Below are 26112 nucleotides of genomic sequence, written 5' to 3' on the forward strand. Positions count from 1 at the left end.
CCCAGACGCTATATCTTTTGATAGCCAGGCTCCATCAGCTTCCTTCACCACATTTGCTTATGTACCTGCTTTATCTTCAGCGATTGTGTCAGGAAGGTGAGCAGCATGGAATGCCAGTTTAATAGAACGAAGTGTTCTTGCATTGAGGGAGTACTTGAGTGGAGGTCCAATGTTCATCTGCTACCTTAATACTAAACCTATAAATATATGCACCAAACCTATTTCCCCATCATCATATATAAGTATATTTATATATGTACATGCCTTTATTTAGACCTCTATAAATGCCCTTTGCCTCCTAGTTCCTCTATTTCTGCCATGGTCCAGCCGTAGCGGGTTCAGGTCCCCCGCTAGGTGGGTAAGGCTTCGATGCGTGGGAGACAGAAATCACACAACTCAAAGGTTGCGGCGACTGTTTCAATTTTATTCATGTAAAGCTTCAACTTATATATTCTTTTTCTTGGCTTAAGGCTTATGGTCTGAGAGCATACATTAGGAAATTCTCAGGCCACAAGACCGTAACAAGTTACATCAATCACATCATGATTCTTGGTTAAAAATTAGTACATCTTGAAACTGAAACTTTCTCATACAAGGGTGAGAGACATAAACCTTCTAACAATAACTGAGCATACTTCATCCAACTAGGGCGCATTCTTCTAACTAGGAAATCAATAAAACATTAATACATCTCATCAAAAATTACTTGACAGGCTTTGGCTGTTCTTTCTTAGGCTGTTCTTTAGGGCTTTCACTTCTTGTTCTTACTTTTCCACTAAGTTCCCATAAATTAAACTCCCAAAAGTCTTTCTGTACCAAGGTATGAGTTGCCTCACAATAGGTAGCTTTGCTTCAGTGGACTTCAAACATCCCGGAGGCCCTCTTTTTGCTAACCTTTCCATAAAACTTAAACTACTAAAAGGAACTTGTACATCTTTCTTTGTTAACTATTCTTATGCAATTTTCATTGTAAGCCCCTGTATAAAGTAAATCAGGGTCAGGAACTCTATTTCTCTTTGGGTTATTTCCTGGAGGGGGGATGCCGTATTCTGCCCCCTATGCGGTAACCAAGATAAGGAAAGGGAAAAACCGTGGAAGAAGATGATAAACTTTTTTAGAATCTTTCCCAAAACCACTCCAAATAACTATGGCAAGGCCAATCAAACAAGTCCAAATACATGTCGAGAGCGGGTTTGGGCAGCCAACTCCCACCGTCCAGCTTCTTTGAAGCCGGGCCAGGCGTCGTTCGACTCTGTCTTCAATGTCACGCGGCAGAACTGGTCCCCTCATATTTCCTTTGACTTTCCTCTTGTCCCGCTATCATGCTCAGCCTTCATTTGGGTTTCAGTAATTTCTCTCTGTTACATTGCTCTTGATCAAACCCTCTCAGGCCTCCCACACCCTCCTCATCACCATTTTGGATCACTCGTTGTTCCCTTGTCCCTGGGTTTGTTAACACCACTTCCTTTCCCCCCACCTCTCTCTCCCATGTCCCCCGAAACTATCAGTCCCCGTTGTTTTCTCTTCCAGATTGTTCATCCAGCCTATCTTACTTAGACAGACCTGCGGAGATAATAACATGCACAAAAACAAGACAGAGCAAAACCAAGCAACAAAAGAAAACAAAACAACAACAAAAAACCAATGACACAAAGAAAAGAAAAGAAAAGTCTATAGCTAGTTCAAGGACTGTTTGTTGACCTTTAGGAGTGTTTTCCAGTCGAGTCTGATGGGGTGCTATGACCGGGCCCCAAAGTCTATTTTTGGTATTCCCTGGGGCCTTCCTTGCTCTGTTCCCCTTGCTGTTCTGTTGCAAACCCTTAGTGTTTTCCTTGGTGTGGTGGGGCACATCAAGCAGTCTTGTACAATTGCTGCCACCATCAGCTTCAAAACATTTTCTTTCTTTTGAGGTTCTTGACATCGGCCCCCTGCACCCCCTCCCTCCTTCCATCCTTGACATCAGCCCCCCTGTACCCCCTCCCTCCTTCCATCCTTTTGGATGCTTCCCAGAGCTTTAATATTTTGCCAAGAGGACCTTTGATCTCTCGACCTCAGGGTGGCATTCTTCCTCCAGTCCTCTCAGCTTGAGAAGTCCCAAGGATGCTGTCCCCCTGTGACTGTCTAACTCCAGGCATCTGCACATTTCACGATAATATGTTGTCTTCTCGAGTTGATCTTTGAAAATTGCGACTCAGCTCTTCCACTTCATCATATTTCCTATTTGTTTTAGCTTTCCAACATTCAAGAACAAGTTAAAAAAAAAGGAACAAGTTTCAGAGTTTCTTCTGATACCCATTTTGGTCTTCGCTTTTTTCGTATCTTTTTCCTGGCTTCCTCATGAATGATGTCCTTGACATCATCCCATGACTTGTCTGGTCTTCAGTCATTAGAGTCTATTCCTGAGATGGTCCCTGAATTCGGATGGGATATCCTCAAGGTCATGGCTTAGTTCTCATAGACTTATCCTGATGTTCTTCTACTACAATTTTCACTTGCACATCAACAATTAATAGATTGTTCTGCAGTTGGTGTTTTGTCTTGTTCCAACTGGTAATCTTGAGCTTCTCCATTGGGCCTCTTTCCACAGATGCTGTTAATTAAAATCCAAGCTAGTCCGTTAGTCAAGGTTCATGGTACAGTCACCATTTATTTTGTTGAAAAAGGGATTTTCAATGAATAAGCTGCTGGGCTTCTAAATCCTATTCTGAGATCTCCTGGCGTCATTTCTATCACCAAGATCATATGTTCAACTACTGATTCTGCTTGGTTTTTAACTTCTCCATTCTAATGACCATTTATCAATAATTTAGATTGCATATTCAGTCAATTCTGGACTTTGGCAGCATTTTCTGGTGCACACTAATCATATTAATATGATTAATATAACACTAGTCATATTAATAGGTCTTTTTTGTAGAGGTATGGATATTATCCTGTTGCTGGCAGTGTTGTACTTAAGGATACCAAAACCAATGTTAACAGCCATCGGTCAAGTCGATGCCAACTCATAGTGATCCTATAGGACAGAGTAGAACTGCCCCTTGGAGTGTCTGAGGCTGGAATTGTGGACAGGAATAGTAAGCCCTGTCTTTCTCCCTCAAAGCGGGCTGGAGACTTTGAATGGTGGACATTGCCCATCGCAGCCCAACTCTTAACCACTAAGTCATCAGGGGGCTTTACTTAAGGATAGCTCTTAATATATTCTTTTTTGAGAGAACCCATAGACTGGGGGGGGGTGATTGCCAATGAGATATCAGACAAGGGACTAATTTGTAACATTTACATATAACTTCAGCACCTGAACCAGAAAAAGACAAACCCTACAGTGAAAATTGGGCAGGGGACACGATCAGACAGTCCCCCAAGGAAGACATCCAGACAGTCACCAAACAGAAGAGGGAATTCTCTCAATCACTGCCCACCCAAAAGTTGCAAATCAAAGCAACCATGAGATACCACCTCACCTGGGCATTGATAGCCAAGCTCATAAGACAGAGTCGAACACATCCTGGAGAGGGCGCAGGGATACTGGGGTCCCTGGGGCCTGCAGGGGTGGTGGAGCAGTGCAACCACCGTGGGAACAGAAGTATCATCTACCCCAGAATCCCTGTACCTGGTGTATCCCCTAAAGAAACACGCACCAAAGCATGAACAGATACACGTACAGCCATGTTCAGTGCAGCACTCCTCAGGATCCCAACAACATGGGAATAATCTAAATGTCCATCGAGGAAAGCATGTGTAGATAAGCTGCCGTACATACCCACAATGGAATCCTATGTTAATACCGTGTTAAAGAATCATGACGACTCTGTGAAACATCTCATGACATGGATGGAATTGAAGGACATTGTGAAATGAGTGAAATTAGTCAATCACAAAAGGACAAATATTGTATGAGGCCACTGTTAAAAACAACAAAAGTTTTTCGCACTAAAAGAAATAGACATTGATGGGGATTGGAGGGAAGGGAAGTCACAGGCTAGAGGGAAGACAGGTGCTAACTTGGGTGCAGGGGAAACATCCTTTGAGAGAGAGATGGACAAGCATTATGGAGACTGGACACATCACTGGGAGGTCTGTAAGTTGTTGAACATAAAAATGATGATCTGTCCTGCAAACTCCCACCATAGTCACACACACACACACACACACACACACACACACACACGATGTTCTCCTTTGACAATGTGATGCTCTTCTCCAAATGACCATTCCTGCCATCATAGACCAGACTGTCTGATTCTAAATGGCCCAATACTAGTCCCTTTCAGTGCACTAATGTCCAGGATATCTATCTTTAAATGATCCATTGTGTTTTTGAACAACTTTAAAATTTCCTAAAACTTTGTGCATACCACATTTTGACTATTAATGGATGATTGCATTTCTTTCTTCTCGTTTTGAGTTATACCACATCAGAGAGTGAAGCTCCCAAGAGCTCCCCTTCAGCTCCGTCCTTAAGGGAGAACCCAGTCTGGGGAGGCAGCTCTTGCCTATCATATTGTGTGCCTTTCACTCTGAGACACTCATCTTCTGGCATGAGATCAGCGTTGTGCTGCTAGTCATAAGCTATCATTGGCCAAGATTTTTAGGAGTAGATAGCCAGGTCTTTCTTCCTCATTTGTCTTCACCTGCAAGTTCTGAAACCTGTCCACCATGGGTGACTCTGCTGGCATTGGAAACACAGAGGCATGGCTTCCAGATCATTGGGACTCATAAATCACTACAGAATGACAAACTGACAGATGAGCCGTGGTTTCAAGTGCTACCTTTCATTTGAAGAAACATTTGAAGAAAGTTGAGACAAGTTCTTTGCCACCTCATAAAAAGCATCATCCTTCCTCCTTAGTCCAATCGCAAGTTCATTATTTTCTTTTAAAGCCTCTCCAGAAGCATACTTGATGTTTATATTTCTAGCAACCTTCTGGGGCGGGTGCCATATGTATTTTCTGAGACGATATAGCTTTTCTCTACAGGTCACTTTCTTCTGAGTCCTCCCTAGAGTTGGTCTTGATGTCCATTATTCTACCAACAGCCTCTTTGAGGCCACCTAGGCTTTTACTGTTAAAGCACCTTAAAACTCTTTCAACCTCTAGCCATTATCCTGTTCCAAAAGCTCCTCCACAGTTTGGGTATCTGTCTTGGAAACCCACAGGGGCATGTCTACCCTGCCGAAAGGGTCAATATGAGCCGGAATTGACTTGAGGCTAGTGAGCTAGAGAACCACCCTACTCTTGATACCAAATTCTGTCTTTGTCATGAGGGTTGCCCGAGCAGAACTCCACCAGTGGTGGCTTTAGCAACCAGAAAAGTTGTTTTCTCACAGTCTACTAGGAGCTTCTACCTCAGGGTGCTGGATCTATGGGAAGACTGCTCCCTCTCTGTTGGCATTAGAAGTCCTTGTCTCCTGGTTCTTTGGAGCTCTCTGTGCTTGCTGTCCGTCTTCTCGTTTTAACTTGATAGCTCACATCCCCCACCCCCTCCATTTTATATACAAAAAAGAAATTGACTCAAGATTTACCCTACACTAATCCTGCCCCATTAACATAACAAGGATAGCCCTTCCTCAAATGGGAGTATAACTACAGGCATGAAGAACCAGGAACCCCACAGTCATCTAGTCAATCCATCTGACAGCAATCAGTGGCCTGCCTCATGTTCTTCCAAACGATGGCTGAAAAGTTCCTACGGGGGAGCTTTTGGTTAGCGATGAGCCTGTCGACCACTCTTCCACCCTGAGCTCAGAGGGGAGGACTTGCAGCACATCTTTTCGGGGACATGATACAACCTCTTAAATAAAGAGAAAAACTAGTCTTTTGTTTTTGCCCAGCTAATTGCCATTCTGATGCTTCTGATAGGATTTCTCTCCTGATGATCGAGTGCTTGCCTGACATCATTTTCTTTTCTCCTGAAGAATTTCCTTAGCATTTCTTGTACTAACTGCTGCTGGTGATGTATGTTCTTAGCACCCCTTTGTCTGAAAAGGACTTTCATTTCCCCCCTTTATTTCTTTTTTTAAAACAATATTTTAAAAATTGTAAATTAGGTGGGGGTTTACATTTCAGATCATCAACTTTGTATTCAACACTTTATACTGCAAATCAAGCTCCCTAATAGTTCACCTTTCCCCCATTCCTTGCTTTCTCTTCTCCCTCTCATGGACCCACAGCTCCCACTTCACCCAAGCTAACTCCCCCATCAGCCATCTTGCCCATGGCTTTCTCCTCCCTTTGGAAAACCCCAAAGTCTGTTCTCTTTGGTATGAAAGTCTCCCTGCCTCATAACAGTGATCTCACGTAATCGTTGTCCTCCTGTGATGGGTTAATTTCAGTCAGCATCATGTTCCCCAGGTCCATCCAGTTAATATTGTACTTCGTGACTTTGTCATTTTTAAGGGATGCATAATATTCCATTGTGGGTATGTACCAAGTTTCTTGCTCTCTTTTTTTGAATGTAGCATCAAACTTTTATCGTTTTGTCAATAAAACGTGATGAAGCTTAGAACTGGATCACCTGGCCATTTTTCTTTTTCTCTCCTCCCCGTTCAGAACGCTTGCGCGTCTCAACAGACACCAGTGTTAGATCTGCAGTTGGGCTCAACGCATTCAAGTCTCAAAACAATCTTTGTGGTTTTAACTTCTTCTGGAAAATTGGCATGTCTGCCCACCAAAGCCACTCTGCTTCCTGTCCCTGGGCTCACAGAGAATCTTTGCCCCTCTTTACCGGGTCACTTTGTGGGGTTATGCTTGCTGCACTGCTTAAAGAAAGTGCCGTGGGTTTATGGGAGTGCTGCCAACACAACCCCCCTCCCTTTTTCTCTTTCTGCTCCTAGAGTATCAAATCTTCTTTATCCATTCTTTGTCTGATGGGCACTTGGGCTGTTTCCACCTTGCTATTGTAAACATTACTTACTGAACGTGTTTGTGTTATGACTCTTACTTCTTTAGGATACACATCCAACAAAGGGATTGGTGGATCAGATACAGTTTCTATTTCCAGTTATTTGAGGTGGCACCATATTGCTTTCCACAGTGGTTGTACGTAGTTACAGTCCCCCTAGCAGTGTATGAGGTTCCGATCTCTCTGCAGCCTCTCCAGCATCTGCTATTGTCTTTTTAATTTGGCTGTGATGGTCAGTATAACTTTACCCTTGGTCTTGAAGGATATTTTACAAGTCTGCAAATTGGTTAGCAGGTTATTCTTTTAAACTCCACAGTTGTTGCTTCATTCTCTTGGTCGTCATAGTTTCGGATGAGAAGTTAACAATAACTCAATGTATCATTCCTCTCGCATGTAATGCGTTGTTTTTCTATGTCTACTTTTATATTTGGGTTCCATACATTTACTGTAATGTGTCAATGTGTGTTTTTGAGCTTATCCTGGTTGTGAATTATGCAGTCTTTAAGCCTATGAATTGATGTCTCTCACCAACTATAGAAAACTTCAGCCATTCCTTCTTTTTTTGGACCTATATTCTGTCTTCTCTCCTCTTGTGATTTAAATGCTATACCTGTATCAGTAGACAGTTTTCTATTGTCTCATAGGTCTCTGAGGCTCTGTTTATAATTTTTCAGTATTCGTTCATTCAGGTTGAATAACTTCTACTGATATGTTGTCAAGTTCACTGATTGATATGACGTTAAGTTCATTGGCTTTTCCCTCTGTCATTTCCATTCTACTGTTAGTGTCTTTAAGTGAACTTTATACTTAATACATTGTTTTTCTGTTTTATAATTCTCATTTTGAAAAGTTGCTAATTCTCTACAGATTTGCTATCTTCTCACTCCTTAGAAGCACGTTTCTTTACATCAGAAAGTATAGTTATAAGAATAACATTATTTCCTAAGTCTACTATCTGGCTCAGTATTGGGTTCAGCCTCTGTGATAGTTAGGTTTCTTGTGCCAACCTGGCCAATAGGAACATGTGGGATTAATCAGATCACAGTTTGATTGGAGGCCAAAGAGATAAAGGGCCCTGCAAAGCCTGCCTCCCTCTCCATTGCTCTCTGGTGATTCGACCAGATTGCTGCTGCTTTAGCTAGTCCTCTGCCTCAACCTGTGAGCTACACTACCTGTGGACCAAGCCAGCTTGTGGATGGTGTTGCTAGACCTTGGGGCTCCTTTGAGACCTGCTTCACCACGCTGCTGGTGTGTGCATCACTTGAGCTTGGGGCTGATGGAGCCTGTCGCCTTGCATTGCTTGAGTTTGATAGCTCATTGGGCCTGCTTCACTAAGCTCCTATTGTTGACCCACTGTGCTGTTTGCTGCCTGTGAGTAGACTACCTGCCTTGCCTGAGGGAGGACTCCACTGTCTGCTTCCTTGACCTTGGACCCAGCAGTCCACAGTGAGTTAAAGGATTTCCTGTATGTTAACTGCTCTATGGAAGTGCTGTTGAATTGAGCCCTTTGTACTGCTGAGCGGACTAATTAGCTGGTATATAACTTCTCACTGTATAAACCTGTGTGTGTGTGTGTGTGTGTGTGTGTGTGTCCTGGTTTTGTTTCTTAGAGAAGCCTGCCTTAAACAGCCTCCATTGCTTATCATTTCTTTAGAGACTGGCTCACAGTCTCCCGTTTATTTGCATGCATTCTGGCAACATGAATAATATTTTGTGAAGATTTGGGATTCTCTCATATGAGAATAAGTCAAAGACATTGCTACAAATTCATAGAATATCTATGAAACAAAATTATAAAAATGTGAAGCTATTGTTTCTCAACATATCTTCCATCCAATTCTGTACAGTTCTGATGCAATGTTTCCATCTCTCTCGCCCTTCCCCACAGGATTCTGTGCTCTTCAGTCCGTCATGTCAAAACGGCAGTGTGGGCATCTCCATGGCACTTTGGTAGTGTTCTTTTAAATAAACTTGGAGTTTTGAGAACAAAAGTCGTTTTGTACAGGGAAGATCAGGGCTTTAGGTGATGGGGTAAGAGTTTCCAATAAGATTCTTATCAGGTAGCCTTTGCTTCCCCAGAAGAATGAACAGGTGCATTAGTGTGAGGGGGAAGTTCCTCAGCATAACTTCCTTTGCCCTTCTCACCGATTTGGATTTCAATATCCTTAAATGTTGTTCCTAAAAGACCCCGTGACTGGCCTTTCTCCTTTGGGAAAATCTAGTAAGATTATTGTTTTGAATCCCCACAAAACTGTATCCATAACTATCCAAGTTGACCTCTCTGCCCAGAAGCTAGTATTTTTTTTTGGTCTTTCTTGCCTTTTTATTTTTAACGCATCCATGTTATGAACGAAAGGTCCAAATGTCAAAACTTACAAGTGACAAAACAAACAAGTACAAACATGACAGTATTTTATCTCCTCACTTATTAACCAGCCAGTCACCTTAGCAATAGAGGTAGTCTCACTCCCCTAAGCAGTGTGGTTTTGTAAGGCCCAGCTCTGATCACTGACTTGCTGATTCTCTATCAGCTATGGGACTGTTGTCAGGGTTACTGAAGTAGAACAGAACCAGAGTTCCACTCTAATAAATAAAGCATTTCAAACCTCCTTGACAAAGAAAAAAAAAGACACCCCAAACTCCTGTAGAATAAAAATTGTCTCAGTAAAACCCAGAGGGTTGTACCAACAGTATTTTCGGGTTGCTATTAAATTCAACATTAAATTCGTTGTGTGAGCTGTTCCAAGTTGGAGAAGCTGGGAGAAAGGCTTGGCTCAGATCTCTTTTCCCAATTTTCCACTGGGCCTGCCACAATTCCAATGTTCACAAATGAAAAGTTGAAGAGGTTACTATAAAAACTGAAAAGTCAAAAGTCAATCGTAGGATTAAAACATCTCCGTTTGAATTAGGTAAAACAAACATCTGAATGGTCTTAAGTGAGCTTGGGAGTCACCTGAGGATAAATGTGGTACTTTGGGGGGTGGGGTAGCGGTGTTGTGAAGCCCAAAGCACTTCGCACCCTGGTCCCTAGCTCTGGCGTCAACGATGGGAAGTACTTCGTTAGTTACATGGACACATCCCTCTGCAATCCTCGACTTTTGGAACCAGGCCACTCTGGATAAACGTCCGTGAACAGGGATTCGGGTGAGAGGGAAACAGACCCTTCGAAAACGTCACTGCCCAGGAGCGAGAGAGGATGTCACGTTTGTCGGGATCTCGCCTGGAGGTCCCCGCACACCGACTGCGCGAGGTGTTTCATCTCGGGGCCTCGGGCTGCCCCAGTGCGTCGGCCTGGCTCAGGACCAGCCTGTCCCTCTTCTCCTTCTGCAGCACCTGCTCCTCCCACAGCGCCTGGTCCACCTGGTCATCCGTGAGCACCACGGGCTGGAACTTTTCATCGTGGTCTCGAGTGCAGGTGGTGGGGCCGGACGACGCGCAGGTGGGCCGGCAGGTGCAGGAACTCGTCGTCATTGATGTCGCAGTCTCGCATCTGGGCGCCCAGAACCCACCAGCGGCCCACGAAGCCCACGTCCAGTATCCGGCCCGGGAAGTCGGCCCAGCGGGGCTGCAGGTGGCGGCAGCAGGCTTGGTAGAGGCTGGCCTGGGCGTCCATGGGCGCCTCGTAGACCAGCGAGCAGAGCCCCAGGCTCAGGTGGCACAGGCGACCGCGGCCTCGCAGCCAGAGCAGTCGCTGCACGGAGGTCTCGGCGGCGCGGTTGCGCGTGACCGGCGCCAGCAGCAGCAAGGTGCCGGAAGCATCCAGCAGGGCCTCCTCGAAGGACGCCTCGCTTGGCGCCAGCGCGCAGCACGCGGCCGCTCCGCCCAGCAGCCCGGCTTACAGGGCCGCTCGGCCGGCTGGGCTCGCTCGGCGGTAGTCCCGGAGCAGAGAGCGGGACCAGACGCCCAGACGCGCCCACGCGGCCTCGGGTCCAAAACCTCCTCCGAGCGGCGGCCGCCATCCTCTTCCGGCCTGGCGTCCGTTCTCCCAGTATTTTTTTTTTTAAGCTAGGGATCCCTGGTTAGAGCACTTGACTGCTAACTAGTAGGTTGGAAGTACAAGCCCACCAGCCGCTCCATGGGAGAAAGGCGTGACAGTCCTGACGGGCGGTTTGTCCGGCTCTGTTGGCATGGCTTCAGGTTACTCATAACCAGAAGGCTCAGAGACGGCCGGCTCCTTACACCTGTTCCCGCAGTCAACCAGAGGTGGAGGCCAAGTGAGTGAACATAATTTGGGGCTCCCCTTTTCTGGCATGCCCTTTATTTTCCAGAAATTGTCATTGCCTCAACTCCACTGAGGTTCTTCCAACCTGAAAGATGCAGGTTTTGCTGGCATTTGCTCCTCCCTGCAAGTTGTGCACCGTGGCCTGCCCTCAGGCTGGAAGCTGGGAAAACAGGCAATTTCCCCAAAGCTGTTCTGAGTGGCGGCTCTCCTCTGCAGTCTGTCTCCTCGTGTCCTTTGGGGACGTTGGGCAGCTGTTGTCCAGAGCCTCTAGTATGATCTGTGAGAGGTCAGCCCACGAGTTTGCTCTACTTCATGGAAATGGAAATCTATTGGTCAGGTTTTGTCTGTGTTCCTGCTAGGATTGAACAGTCCATTGTTCATTGGATCTGGTGATCAATTTTGGGGATAACATTTCTTTAATATTGTCTTGAACTAGTGTTTATGTTCTCAATCTTTGTCAATAATGACTTACTTTTCCCTGTCTCTGGGCCTTGTATTTCCTTTAGTTTGTTTTGTATCAAGGTATATATGTACATATATTTTGGTGCTCTTATAAATGAACTCATTTTGTTTCATTTTTACATCCAAATGAGCACAATGCTGTTGGGTAAGCACTGGGGTGCTAGCCAGACTGGCAGTCCATACTCCTCAGGAGAAACACGAGGTAGTCTGCTCCAGCAAAGATTTAAGTTCTTGAACAGTGTGTATTTGGTAGTTTTTGGTTCATTGACTATATAGTGATGTTTTTATTTTGGAACTTTAGCCATGACAAGCCCAAGGCTTGGTGCATTTTCTAAACTGTGATGGTTAGATTTTATGTCAACTTTGTGGCCCCTGTGTAGAGGCCAATCTGTCAATCAGATGGCAGCCTAGTGATGTTGCCTCCTGGTGGTGTGACCTATCCCTCCCCCATTTGCCATCCTGCTTGCAGACTCTGCATCTGGCTCTATGCAGGGCAGGTCCACTCCTTGTGGTCTTGTCTACTGCCCTGCTGTGTTCCCGTCAACCTAGCATCCACCAGCTGTTGTCCCAGCTTCCTGCTTTTTCCGCCAGTAGCTGCATGGGTCTTACTCTCAGGCTAGCCTTGGACCCATGGACTTGGCTGGGACTCTTTCCTGATATTAAGTCCTTTCTTATACATGTCCTATTTGTTTCTCTAGAAAACCCAGCCTACCATACCAACCACTTGTAAAGAGGTCAATGGACTTCCTAAACTGGGCAGCGAGTCGAATGAACTACAGCGACAGAAGTGCTAAGAAGTCACCAGGGGACAGGAGAGTAAAAGGAACTAGAGGAAAAGACATTTCTAGAGGTATAATATAGGCATGTATATATGTAAATATATTGATAATGATAGGGATATAGGTCTATGTACATATATTTATGTTAGACACCAAGGTAGTAGCTGGACATTGGTCCTCTACTCAAGTCCTCACTCAAGGCAAGAACACTTTGTTCTAATAACCTGGCATTCTGTGATGCTCACCTTCCTGACATGATTGCTGAAGTCAAAATGGGTACATAAGCAAATGTGGTGAAGAAAGCTGATAGTGCCCGGCTATAAAAGATACAGTATCTGGGGTCCTAAAGATAAACAAGTGGCCATCTAGCAGAGAAGCAACAAAGCCCACATAGAAGAAGCGCACCAGTCTGTGTGATCATGAGGTGTCGATAGGATCAGGTAACAGAAGACCCAAAATGATCATATCAATGTGAATGGGGGGTATGTGTATGTCGGAGTGGGGACCCAAAGCCCACATGTAGATAATTGGACATCCACTCCCAGAAGGGTCACAAGGAATGAGCCAGCCAGGGTGCAGTATATCACAGACAAAACACACACATTCCTCTAGTTCTTTAATGCGTCCTCCCCTCCTACTATCATGACCCAGTCCTACCTTACAAATCTGGCCAGACCGCAGCATGTACACTGGTACAGATAAGAGCGCTTGACACACGGAATCCAGGATAGATAGACCCCCTCAGGAACAGTAATGGAGTAGTGATACCATGAGGATAGTGGGAAGGTTGGGGGAGAAAGGATGAACTGATCACAATGATCTGCATTTAACACTAATCCCCCCTCCCCCACCAGGGGTATAAACAACAGAAATGTAAGTGAAGGGAGCTAATGGATGGTGTAAGATATGAAAATAATAGTTTACAATTTATCAAGGGGCCATGTGGGTGGGAGGGTGGGGGAGGGAGGAAAAAGAGGAGCTGATACCAAGGGCTCAAGTAGAAAGAAAATGTTTTGGAAATGATGACAACATATGTACAAATGTGCTTGATACCATTGATGTATAGATTGTGATAAGCGCTGTAGAACCCCCAATGAAATGATTTACAAAGAAAGAAACCACTGAACGGGCACTATGCTTGATTAGAGTGGAGCCTGGCATTGCGGCACTTCTGCAGGAATGGGAGAAGTTCAGATGCTTCTTGCTGGCAGAAAGACTGCATTTAGGTTGGTGAAGGAGACCTCACGGAACACTGACTCACTGGAGATGGGGAACGGCAGTCAACCTCCTGGACTTTGAGTAAGCGCCCTCCTCTGGGAGTGAAACCAGTCAAGCCCACCCACGAGGCTGTTGCAAATGAGTCACTTAAAAGCATGCAGACACCCACGGCCCTAACCAAGATCTGGGTCAATTTCAGAGAGTGAACCTGGCTGTGGTTATAATTTAGTGGGCGGACTTCTAATCAGTGCTTTGCCAGCACGGTTAGAGAGAGGGCGGGGAGCTGGGCAGCCCGGGCAGTCTGACTTCTGGACCGTGATTCCTTCTGCGATACCTTGGGCCGTTTCCTTCAGTATTCCAAGTCTCATTCCTTTGGGGTCAGAGAGGCTAGCACCGCGAGCGCAGGACACAAATGAGGAGTGGATTCTGGTTGTCATCACCGGCCTCCAAGATCGGACCCTGCTTAGTGAGCCTGGGCAAGACAGAACCAGGGAGGGGGCTGCCGAAACAGGGGGATCCAGACCTGCTCTTGAGCCTCTGGCTCATTCTCTGGGCAACTTTGCTCATGTCCTGGGCAGAAGGGCTATGAAGCCGAGAGCTCCCTGATCAGAGAGCTCTTCTTCCCTAAGAAGGCAGGCTGGCCATCCTGAGATATATCCCTAAGTCTGGCCTGGGAGGCAGGTCCATTACTGAGGACTGCGCAATGTTGGGGTGATGAACACGTAGCCATGTCATTTCTTTTGTCTTAAACCCCCCCCTCCAAATATTTCCAGACTTTTGAAATTGTAGAAATGACCCATTTTTTGATGTTTTCATGACTGGTGGCCTAATTCCACAATTATCTCTCAATCTACCCAGGACCTTCTGATGGGATCCCTATTACAGCAGTTGGCAGTGGAGGCTGGATACCATCTAGTTCTTCTGGTCTCAGGGTCGTGGAGACTGTGTCTGTGTGGTCCATGAGTCCGGTGGATGAACTGTTTCCCACGTCTTTCCATCTTCATCATTCTTATTTGATTTGATGGCAATGGATTTGGTTCTTAAATTTAAAAAAGCAAGCAGAGGATTAAAGGTGATATAACAAATACTGTATACATTGATCAGAATATCAAAGTCATGGATCCTGGATAACTTTTATGCATATAAATCTGTCTTAAACACCCCATCCCAACATCCTTCTTCATAAATGCAAAGTTGTCCACCTGCCAGCCTGGGAGGTACCATTTTGGCCACAGTCTGGCACATTGGTGGTAGCAAGATATGGTGCTGGGTTCTCACCTGTATCAAAGTTGTCCTGTGTTCAGGGCAGCACCTACGGCCACACGAGATGTGAACTTCCTTTCAGACTACAGAAGCCCACATATGCCATGGCCTCAAGTGACAGCAAAGGCAATTTGTGGCACTTTGGCCGAGTCCCTCGGGTGGGCAGTGGTGAGAGAGCAACCCCTCAGCCTCCACAGGCAGAAAGAGATGGGTGGGTGATGCCGTACAGATGAAGCAGAGGTGTCCTGAGGGTGGGCAAAGAACCATGACCTCACTGCACTGTCCGTGCCTGCTGAACTCCCGGAAGCCTGTGCTGGCAGGAAGAGCGTGCAGCCAGCCTGAGGGACCAGACAGACACACCCCTCCAGACTGGTTTTCTTGCAAGTACTGGCAGGGGTGGGAACCCCTGGGCCTTTGTTCCCAACTCTAAGTGTCCTGAGGGTGGCACATAGGGTTAATGCCAGCCAGCTGGAGGGTTTTGTGTGCTCTACTTCAGAATTTTCTCATCAGTTGCCAACATTTAAAAACAAAACAAAAAGAACAACAACATGGATTTTACATAAGACTCCATCTATCCACCATCATTTAAAGATTCAGACAGCATCTGCCAATGCTGAGGCCTTCTGTGCTCCACACTGCTGCCCCTTGGGGACAGGGACAGTTATTTACCTCAGCCTCTCAAAACGGGGGTTGGGAGGGGGAGCGGATTACCCCACCCTTTCCTACCTGACCTTTCTATAGCAGAGCCTGAAAATAGCTGAAGCAGGCACAGGGGGAGGTCATTGTGCCAATGGGTCTGGATTTACTTTCCAAGCTTCTCGATAATCTGAAGCCTCAAATGTCAGGTGATGTGTGTACAGGGTTGCCCCCCAAACACCTCCCACCTGAAAAATGAAAACAACTCCAAAACAAGAACACCTATCGTTGGTTGCAAAGTCCACAGTGATTGTGTATTAATGCTTCCAGAGAAAAAAAACCTGGAGGAATAGCCACTTGTTTTTCCCCAACCTGCGCAGTTACGTACACGAACACACATGCACAGAGCTGAGCCAGTCCCTTCTGTAAAGGCAGTGGGAGAAACCCCCCCCCCTCTCTCTCTCACACACACACACACACACACACACACGCACGCACACAGAGCTGAGCCAGTCCCTTCTGTAAAGGCAGTGGGAGAAACCCTCTCTCTCTCTCACACACACACACATACACACGCACACACGCACGCACACAGAGCTGAGCCAGTCCCTTCTGTAAAGGCAGTGGAAGAAACCCACCCCCCTCTCTCTCTCTCACACACACACACACACACACACACACACACACACACACAAGCACGCACACAGAGCTGAGCCAGTCCCTTCTGTAAAGGCAGTGGGAGAAACCCTCTCTCTCTCTCTCTCTCTCTCACACACACACACACACACACACACACACGCACACAGAGCTGAGCCAGTCCCTTCTGTAAAGGCAGTGGGAGAAACCCTCTCTCTCTCTCTCACACACACACACACACACGCACGCACACAGAGCTGAGACAGTCCCTTCTGTAAAGGCAGTGGGAGAACCCCCCCCCCTCTCTCTCACACACACACACACACACACGCACGCACACAGAGCTGAGCCAGTCCCTTCTGTAAAGGCAGTGGGAGAAACCCTCTCTCTCTCTCTCTCTCTCACACACACACACACACACACACACACGCACGCACACAGAGCTGAGACAGTCCCTTCTGTAAAGGCAGTGGGAGAAACCCTGCCCCCCCTCTCTCTCTCTCACACACACACACACACACACACACACACACGCAAACACAGCTGAGACAGTCTCTTTTGTAAAGGCAGGGAGCGAAACCATTCACTGTCAACAGCCCCGCGGAACTCACGGAGGAGACGCAGACGTCATCTGCAATCAAGAAAATCCGTCCAGTGGGCGCCCCTCGCCCAGAGGGGGCGGCGCTCTGTGCGAACCCACAAAACAGAAACGGAAAAGAAAACTGTCAGGCGTGCCCGAGAACATCATCATCATGTGGTTACAAAAAACCGACACACCAACTCCGGGAACTTGAACTTGTACTATTCCGCGGTAGACAAGCCTCCAAACATCATTTCCGCTCGTTTCTCCCTTCACCCACTCCCCAGGTAACTGGAGACCAGAGGACGACCTAGCGGCGCCCACGTATTTTACCTTCGTTTCTGGTCCACTTACCTCATCATTTGCGAGACTTTCTCGTCTGGGGGAGGGGAGTCGGCAGTCAGATGACAGGCCTGTCACCTTCGAGCTTCAGTGTTCCCCGCCCCGCACGCACGGAGACCGTCCTTTCTAGACTGAAAGGTGGAGGAGAAGCCCGGGGTGGTCGCAGCGGGACGGACGGACGGACGGGCGGACGGGAGCCAGGGCGGCCGGCGCATTCTCCATTCGCAGCCCCCTGCGATCCGCACCCCACTTAGTGCTCAAACGATTCCTACCACCCCAGGGTCAGCAGCGGGGGTGTCCCTCGGGGTGCGCGGCGCACGGGATCCGCCACTCTCCCGAGACCACCACTAGCGAGGGTCGGCCCCGTGTGTACAGCTGGTGGACCTTGTCCACCGGTCCCCGCCGCGGATGGCGATCCCGGAGACGCTGCCCGGCCAGTGCCGGGGTCCCGCTGCACTCGGTTCGCCAAGCTCGCGGAGGAGCCCCCGGAGTCGGAGCGTGGGGCCCCAGGCCGAGGGGCGGCCAGGCAGGGGCGGGGGGTGGTGGTGTCCGCGTTCCTCAGGTCGCTCCTCCCCGCCCAGTCCCTGGGGGCTCCCACCCCGGCTTCCCCAGCGCGGCCGCCTACCCAGAGACTGGCGGTGACCGCCGAGTCGCGATGCCGCTCCCCGCCGTCCCCTCAGGCGCGCCCGTCCCTTTTCCGCCGCGCCAGGCGCCGGCCTCTCGAGCTTCGCGAGCCGCAGCGGGGCGGGAGGCCCAGCTCCCTCGGCGCTCCCTCGCCGGCCCGCCCGCCCGCTCCAGTCAGCTCCGGCCGCAGCCATTTTGGAGTGAGCGGAGACAAAGGGTTGGTGACCGCCGCTCCCGACCGGCTTCACCCGGCCCCGCCGCTCGCTCCGGCCCGGCCGGGCCCAGCCGCCCCCCGCGCACACCGCCCAGCTTCGCGCTCCCACCCGGCCGGCCGCTCGCCTTCACCCCAGCCTCTAGCGCTCGCAGCCATTTGCTGCGCCTTTTAAGGACCGGCCGCAGCCAATGGGCGCGCGCCGGGCGGCGGGGCGGGGGCGGCGCGCGCGGCTGCGCCTGCGCAGAGGCGCCCGCCCCGCGGCCCCGCCCCGCCCCCCCGGCCGAGCGGCGGCGGCGGCGGCGGCCGAGGAAAAAAGATGGCGGCGGGCTCGGATCTGCTGGACGAGGTCTTCTTCAACAGCGAGGTGGACGAGAAAGTGGTGAGCGACCTGGTGGGCTCGCTCGAGTCGCAGCTGGCGGCCAGCGCGGCCCACCACCACCACCTGCCGCTGCGGCCCGACGCGCGGGCCGCGGCCGCCGCGCTCGGGAACCACGCCGGGAGCGCCGGCGCCGAGGCCGCCCCGCCGGAGCGGCCCGCAGCAGGTAGCCGGGGCCGGGCGGGGCGGGCTGTCAGCGCGGCCGCCGCGCGTCCTCACCGCGCTCTCCTTGTTCTTGCAGGGCCTGGAGCCGCCAGCCACGGCGCCGCGCGCCCGCCGCCGCCCGAGGGCCCCGCGCCCGCCCCGGCGCCCGCCCCGGCCCCGGCCGCCACGGGCCCCGAGCCCGGCCCCGCCGCCGCCGCCGCCCCCGCCGCGGGCCCGGCCAAGCCCGCCGCCAGCCCCGCCGCGGGCCCCGCGCTGCGCGCCGGCAAGCTGGGCGGCCCGGGCGCCGTGCAAACTTTGAATGGGAGCAGCGTGGTGGTGAACTCGCTGCGCGCCGCCCCGCCGGTCAACAACGGGCCCGCGGCCGCGCCGCCCCCGGCCAAGGCGGGCGCTGTCAGCGCCGCGCCGCCCGCCGGCTCCGTCATCCAGGCCGCCGCCGCCGCCGCCGCCGCGCCCCCGGCCGCCCCGGCCCGGCCGCCCGCGGGACCCCCGGCCGCCGTCGCCGCGCAGAACGGGAGCAGCACTGTGATCGGCGCGGCGCTGGGCGCGGGGGGCGCGCCGGCCGGGGGCCCCGCCGCCGCGCCCGCCCTGCAGGCCGCCCCCCTGGTGAACAGTCAGCCGGCGCCCCCCGCGCCCCCCGCCGCCGCGCCGCCCGCGCAGGCCGCCAAGGCCGAGTCCCCGAAGACCGCGGTGCCCGCGGCGCCCCCGCCGCAGACGCTGCCGGCCAGCTGCCCGGCGGGCGCGGGGGCCGGCGTCCTGCTCGGCCAGACGGTGCCGCCGGCCGGCCCCCCGCCCGCGCCCGGAGCCCCCGCCGCGCTGCCCAAGGGCGCGGCCGCCCCGAGCCTGCCGCCCCGGACTCCCGCGGCCGCCGCGCCGGGCCTCCGGGCCACGCTGACGCCCACCGTGCTGGCCCCGCGCCTGCCGCCGCCGCCGCCGCCGCCGCCGCAGAACCCCACCAACATCCAGAACTTCCAGCTGCCCCCAGGTAAGTGGCCGCCCCCGCGGGGAGGGGCGGGCCTGCGGGGGCCCGAGTTCCGGGAAGTGCCGCACTCGGCGGAGACGCTGAGGTCACCTGGGGCTCAGGCCGGCTGGCGATTCGTTTGGCTGCTGCGCCGGGGCCAGGGCTGCACCGGGCCGGCCTCCAGGCAGCTCGGCTCGCAGCCGGCTTGGGGCTGTGTGTGTGCTGACAGGTGTACCTGTGTGTATGCCTTTGTATTGCTGTGGGCACATGTCCGTGTTTATACATTGCTGTGTGTGTACACCTGCGTGTAGATGCCTGCATGTGTGACCTAGCTGTGTGGGTATCCCTCTCGACCTCACACACCCCGCCTTTGTGCCTAGACCTGCCCGTGTGTGCAGCTGTGTGTGCATGCGCACCTGCACGTGTGTGCGTCCAGACCCTCTGTGTGTATAACCCTGTGTGCACCCTTGTCTGTGAACTGACATCTGTGTATGCCAAACTGCGCACAGCCCTGCGTGTAATATACCCTTCTGCACGTTAATGTACTTGTCTGTATGTACTCCTGTGTGTGTCTAGACTTCTGTGTGTATGTGTCCTTTTGTGTCTATAATGTACCCCATCCGGGCAGGTTTACATGTGTGTGTGTGTGCAGCTGTGTGCTTACCTTTGTGTACATAATGTTCCGTCCATGCGTATCCACCTGAGTAAGTGTGTCTGGACCCCGCTGTGTGTGTCCAGACCCCTCCGTGTATATAATGTACACAAGCTCTGTGTGCTTACCTCTATACATAACGCACCCCCTCTGTGAGTGTACGCCTGTGTGTGTCCGGACCCCACTCTGTGTGTGTGCACCCGTGTTTGCACCCTCTGTTTATAATTTACCTTCATCTCTGTACACACACTTGCATGTGTGTATATCTGTGTACGTAATTTGCCCTGTGTGTCTGGACCCCGGTCTGTGCATGACCACCTGCATGTGATTGTGTGTCCCTCCGTGATATCCTGGGTCTGTCACCATGTGCGGTTGCTTTATTGCACGTTCTGCCTGTCGCCTTGCTGGCTTGGTGGCCTTGAGATTGAGTGAGCCGCTACCCCTCATCGCCTCTGTGGGGACCGGTCATTTTCTGGCCCCTGCTGTGAGCCACTGCTGCCCTGTTCTGGGAGCTGGGAGGCAGCTTCCCGTTCTCGAGTCTGGTTGTGTCCTCATCTGACTCCTGCTCCTTTACTGCCATCTGGCTCTGCTAGGTGTCTCGACAGTGGGCTGGAGGGACCTCGTTCAGAGGTGCAGCTGGGCAGAGTGTGGGCTCTTGGTGGGGGCCAGGGAGGCCTGTGCTCTGCTCGGGTGGTGGATCCCCAACCCGGTGGGCCCCCAACCCCGCAGGTGGGCTCCGCCACAGAGTCTTCAGGGAGTCCTGTCTCAGCTGCACCTATCATGTTCTCAGTATTTTTTGCTCGCCTCCCTCGGTCACTGTCAAGGCTATTGAAGTGGCTGGTGGCACCCAGAGGCTTGGCAGGGGAGGCTGTGTGCCTGCAGCTGCTGTTTGACAGTGAGGGATTCCCCAGCAGCCTGCAGTAGCAGGTTTGAGAGCGAGAGAGATCAAGTGAGCTGAGGGAGCGCCACCTCCCCCTTCCATGCACTCCTCCTGCTGTGGGCTGCCGACGCCCCGCCTCCCTGTCACGTGGTGGGTGCAGTTGTAGCTGCCAACTGTGCCCCACCACACACTGCCGCCCCTGCTCCCCCTCCCATGAAGAGCAGGCCAGGGGCTTTGGGAAGAGGTTAACCTGGCCTAATGTCGGATCAGAACTCATGCCAAATTGCCAAGAGCCCTGTCTGGGGGTCTGGGGTCCATTTGCCCCCTACTGGGATTAAGCAGAGGGAAGTTTAAGCTCAGAGCTGTCTCTGGTGCTGCCAAGACACTCCTGGAACCTAACTTGGGGTGCTGAAGCATTTGTGGGGTGTTTATTAGAGGCTCTGCTTTGCTCCTGATCAGTGTTCTGGCTGCTTAGTGGGGAGTCCACCTGTCCCTTCATGTCTAGCAGGGCCGTGTGCCCCCAACACTGCAGGCTCACAGTGGAATATTAGGGTGAGCTTTGAGGAGAGATTGGGAGGCCTGTCAGGCTTGAGGGAGGCAGGACCAGCACAGGCAGCACCCCCTTTAGTCCTGGGACCGGGGTGGGCAGAGAGATCCCACCCTCCTGAGCTCACTTGACACTGGGTGTCGCAGACCCCGGCAACAGTCGACAGACACTGCCAGTGTGCGAGTATCTGGGGGACATGCCTGTCTGCCTGGGTGACAGGTGCGGGGGAGCCTCCTGGGGCCAGTGCTCTCTGAAAGTCAGGTTGACAGTGTCCCTTCATGGCCCTGCCTTCACTGACCACCCCGCAGGGGACACTGACCAGTTACGCTACGCTACTTTCGTCCCATAACAACAGAAGGCAGAAGTAACCGGCAGCTGTGAGTGACAGCGCTGCCTGTGCACACAGCCCGTCACAGGAGGGCAGCGTCAGAAAAGGTGACGCTCTTGGGGTTGGTGGCCCTTCCAGTGGACAGGAGCCCTGTTTCCCCGAGCTGCTACCTGGAAGTTGACGGATGGAGCCCACCCCCTGCTCCGCAGGAGAATGCTGCGGCGCTCTGCTTCTGCGCCCCCCGGGGCGGTTCTTCTCAGTCCAGCGGGAGGGCCATGCGCAGGGACTGATGTGGTGGCAGAGGGTGGTCTTTACGGACTCTCATCATAAAAGCGTAAGTCGGAGGGACTTATAAACTGGACTTGGGCTTCGCTTCCTCCAGGCTGGAGAGTGGCCACTGGGTGTTCAGAGCTGCACATAGGTGCCAGGTGAAATCACAGCTCCGACAATTGCAGTAGTTGTGTATGAAAAGGACCTGCCCCTGCGGGCCACCCTCCTAAAAAGACCCCACTCCCACCCCACCCCGTTGTGGGGGTGGGGAGCTGAAGGACTGCCCAAGGCCCTGGGGGCAGGTTGCTGGGTTTCCCCGGTTCCGTCAAACTTTCTTCCCGTGACCTCAGCCAGGAGCGTGTGCTTTGCCGCACGACTGTTCTCTAGACCCTGTGTGACAGAGCAGGAGGGCCATGGGTTTCCCGGGCCACCGTCCGTACAGGAGCTTCCTCCTCAGGAGCCGCTGGGTGAGTTTGAACCGCTTGCCGTTCAGCTCACAGCTGAGGGCTGAGCCACAGTGCCAGGGTGGCTCTGTGTTGTTCATTACATGACTGCAGTTATACCTGCTGGTTCGGGAGCCCTGGTGGTACACTGGGTTAAGTGTTGGTCTGTTAGCCACGAGGTCGGTGCTTCAAACTTACCAGCTGCTCCCTGAGGCTGTCCGCTTCTGTAACATTTTAATCCGGGAAGTCTGCCCCATGGGGTCCCTGGAGCTGCAGCGGCTTGATGGCAGTGGTACTTTTTCTCACCCGCTCATTGGGGTGGTAGAGTCTGACTTGTTGGCGCAACCAGAGGCTTTGAAGGGCCCTTGAAGCAGAGCCCGTCTTCTGCGCAGTTCACAACACGGCCGTGGTGACGCCTGTGATGGTGGCTAGAGCAAGGGGCCACCTGGCCCGTGGTGGATGGCTCTGTGCCCACTCTTGCCCTGTCTGTCAGACACCTGGGCCTCTGTTCGGTCTGCTTCCATGGGGAGTTGCAGAGGTGGGGCTGGGTGTCCATCCCACTGTCTCTTCCCCGAGGCCATTCCCTGGTCTTGGGAGCCTGTGCCTGCTCTTTACCGTAAGCAGCCAGTTTCTAAGCCAAACCTGCTTCTGAGGACAGTGGCCAGGCATTGTTTCCTTTGTGGTCAGGGCTTGTCTTTTGGTAAGGAGAGGTTAAAGGATGCCCCACTGCAGGTGCAGCACGGTGAGGAGGAGCCCCCTCGGTGCAGGAGGGCTGGGGGTCCCCTCGTGGGTGTAGGGAGGGCAGAGCTTGCCTTCTGGGTGGTAGTAGGTGTAGACTGCCCAGAATGCCAATGCCAGAGTTGGCAGTGAGTGCCCTGGCACCCGGAATGTTCTTAGAAGTCCAGATCTGGTAGCTGAGGGTACGCCTGCTGCCATTTGACCTCGGACAGCTGTGTGCTTCCATGGAGCCTCAGTTTCCCCGGTCATTTTGTCAGGCACCTGAGCCCCACTCAGGGGCACACACAAAGTGTGGAGGTGCGGCTGCTTCCTTGCAGCCCCAGCTGCTTCCTGGTATGGGTGCTGTGGAGTGAGTGTTGTGTCCCTCAGAGACAGTGTCTGTCTTAGCCCCCCTGGGGGTGGGTGCCTGCTGGCCAGGCTGCCTGGGTGGGCTGGGCAGCGGCCTCTAGTGGACTTTGATAAAAGTGATGCTTGAGTCGGCAGAGGAGGAGGACTTTGTGGAACTGGTCCCAAGGGTGTTGGAGGCAGCCCTGCTTGGTGATGAGCAGAGACTGGTTTGAGGGGTGTGCATGGGTGCCTTCATCCTGGCCTTCGGGTGGCCACAGTGGCAGTGGACATAGCCCTTCCTCATCTTGGAATGGAGTGGCGGGGAATGGTTGTGGCGGGTGGTGGGGATCGTGGTTTAGAATGGGGGTGGATGCTGGCGTGGTGGCAGGTTCACTGTGTTTGCTAGAGGGTGGTCTCCCAGGTCCGTCCTTACCTGTCTGTCTGTGGGGCAGGTGGTTATAGAGGCTGGCAGGCTAGCTTGTCCTTCTCCAGGGGCAGGAGTCCTGGGGCCCCTCCCCGTGTTGTTGTGGGCATTTCCCGTGCACACCTGCAGAACACCTCTGAGGTGGTGGCAGCAGTCTGTCGTCAGCATGTGCTGCTGGAAGAGCGAGCCCTCTTGGACCAGTGCAGGTGTGCACATGCACATGACGCATATGCGTCCGTTTCCTCCACATGGAGAGGAGATCCAGGCGGTGTCTTCCCCAGCTGTTTGCACATATCAGTGTGAGTCTGAGGAAAGCTTTTTAAAGTAGCTGGCGATGTGTGCGTTGATCAAAACATAATTAGCAGCCACTTGTGCAGATCCTGAGATGGAGATGGGAGGACGCAGGAGAACCTGCCTGGGCCCCGGGGTGATTTGCATACTTCTCGACCCCCTTTTCCTTCTCCCTTGTCCGTGGTGAGTGGGAGTCTCGGATCCCACTTGGAGCTGCCCCTGAGCTGAGGACTGTGGGTCCAGCAGTTAGGCCAACGTGCCGGTGTGGGAGATGTGAGTGGCGCATGCCTGTGTTGTTAGAAGTTGCAATAGTGATTTCTTTGCAACCCTGGGAAGTCGTAGGTCAAGGGTTACAGAGTCACCTTTGAAGACTGGGCTCCTAGCATTTCTGCAGTGAGACCCCGGGCTGTGCAAATGTGAACCAGGCCCTGCTCGCCCAGGGAGGGGCTCTCGCCCCACCCCCCCAGAATACCCTCGGAAGGAAGGCCTGGTGGTTTGTTGGCGAATGTAAACCTTGGGCCCTGAGCAGGCAGGGCGCCCGGTGGACTGAGTACGTTCTGAACGAAAGGTTTTGATTTGTACTTGAACATTCATATGAAGGAGTTAAATCTTTCAGTGTCACAAGGATTGTCAACACGTAAGGACAGACCCAAGTTAGGGAGCATGCAGGCACACCGTTTTCTCCCGCTTCCCTGGTACCCAGCCTCTTCACCCAGTGGTTTCCTTCTGCTCAGGGTGGGTTCCCCTCATCCAGGTGTAGAGGGGAGCCGCCGGGCGCTTGGCTGGGCTGTGGAGGGGGTGCTCAGGGCACGGGGCTGCCTTTGGAGAAGCCTGACCATCCCGTTGGATGGCAGGTCACTATGCTGCAGAGGTCTCCCTGCAGGGGCCAGGCCTGTGCCTGGTGTTCAGTTGGGGCTTTGCCCTGCACACCCCGAAGACAAGTGGGGATCGGGTAATCCCATCAACAGCACTTTGGGAGAAGGTGCCAGAGGAGGGCTGGGAAGCTGCCATGCTGGGCCACCTTCATCCGGAACCCGCCTGAAAGTACTGGACAGCTCCTGGTGGCCGCTCACTGCCAGGTCAGCAGGTGGAAAGCACCAGCTGCCCCTCGGAGAAAGAGGGGCTCTACTCCGCATGGGGTCCAGCCTGGGGTCTGCCTGCCCGCCCTGCCCTGCAGGGTCGGCTCCATGGCAGTGGGTGAGGAGCTGATGGTGAGTTGCTGGTGGAACTTTGTCTTTCTGTGCCCGAGGAACGTTCTCACTCAGGGGAGGCTGCACCCCAAGTACCAGCAAGCTGCTACCCGGGCCGTGTTTCTTCTTAGAGCCAACGCGGCCCCAGTCTCTGCGTGGCTGAGGCGGGCACCAGGGGAAGCCTCCCTCAGAGCAGTTCCACGTTGTGTGGTGTGTGGTCAGCTGGCCGCCCCTTCGCAGGAAAGCAGTTTGAGGGTCAGACAAGGCATCTGAACCAGACTTGCTTCCCCACTGCCTTCTCCTCCTCAGAGGGGTTCCGTCAGGGCGGGTGTTTAGGAACCCTGGTGACCCAGTAGGTTATGTGTTGGGCTATAAGCCACAAGGTCCAAAGTTCCAACCCACCAGCTGCATGGAGGGAAAGGTGAGGCAGCCTTCTCCAGTGAAGATGACGGAGCTCTGGGGCACTTGGCACCTGGCTCTGATGTGCAGCCGAGTCAGAATCAGCTTGGGAGCAGTGACTTGGTTTTTTGGTAGGAAGTTTGTAAAGCTAAGACAAAGGTGGAAAGAAGATGCCCTTGGTGCTGAGGTCAGCCTGGGCGGTCTGGGCAGGGCCTCTGTGTGCCGCGGTAGGGTGCCAGTGGGAT

At 52.5% G+C, this 26112-nt stretch overlaps 1 protein-coding gene, 1 long non-coding RNA gene and 1 pseudogene across 2 annotated transcripts in view; 1 reads left to right on the forward strand and 2 right to left on the reverse strand.

The window, feature by feature from the left end:
* Positions 1 to 9243: 9243 nt before the first annotated feature.
* On the reverse strand, positions 9244 to 10862 carry LOC142422272 (mitochondrial import inner membrane translocase subunit Tim29-like; annotated as a pseudogene).
* A 52-nt stretch (positions 10863 to 10914) lies between these two features.
* On the reverse strand, positions 10915 to 17954 carry LOC142423151 (uncharacterized). Its single transcript, XR_012779105.1, has 4 exons — positions 17054 to 17954; positions 16731 to 16805; positions 14863 to 15092; positions 10915 to 14623 (listed from the first exon to the last, which is right to left on the reverse strand). It is a non-coding gene; the product is annotated as an uncharacterized LOC142423151 (long non-coding RNA).
* Positions 17955 to 18187: 233 nt separating this feature from the next.
* Positions 18188 to 26112, forward strand: part of TAF4 (TATA-box binding protein associated factor 4) — a 64780-nt gene continuing 56855 nt past the window's right edge. The window contains exon 1 of the mRNA XM_075527679.1: positions 18188 to 19402. Coding sequence (XP_075383794.1) covers positions 18196 to 19402 — 1207 coding nt within the window. The 5' untranslated portion in view covers positions 18188 to 18195. The remainder of the gene's footprint in view (positions 19403 to 26112) is intronic.

The sequence above is a fragment of the Tenrec ecaudatus genome, chromosome 12, assembly GCF_050624435.1.
Source record: "Tenrec ecaudatus isolate mTenEca1 chromosome 12, mTenEca1.hap1, whole genome shotgun sequence".
Classification (NCBI taxonomy): domain Eukaryota; kingdom Metazoa; phylum Chordata; class Mammalia; order Afrosoricida; family Tenrecidae; genus Tenrec; species Tenrec ecaudatus.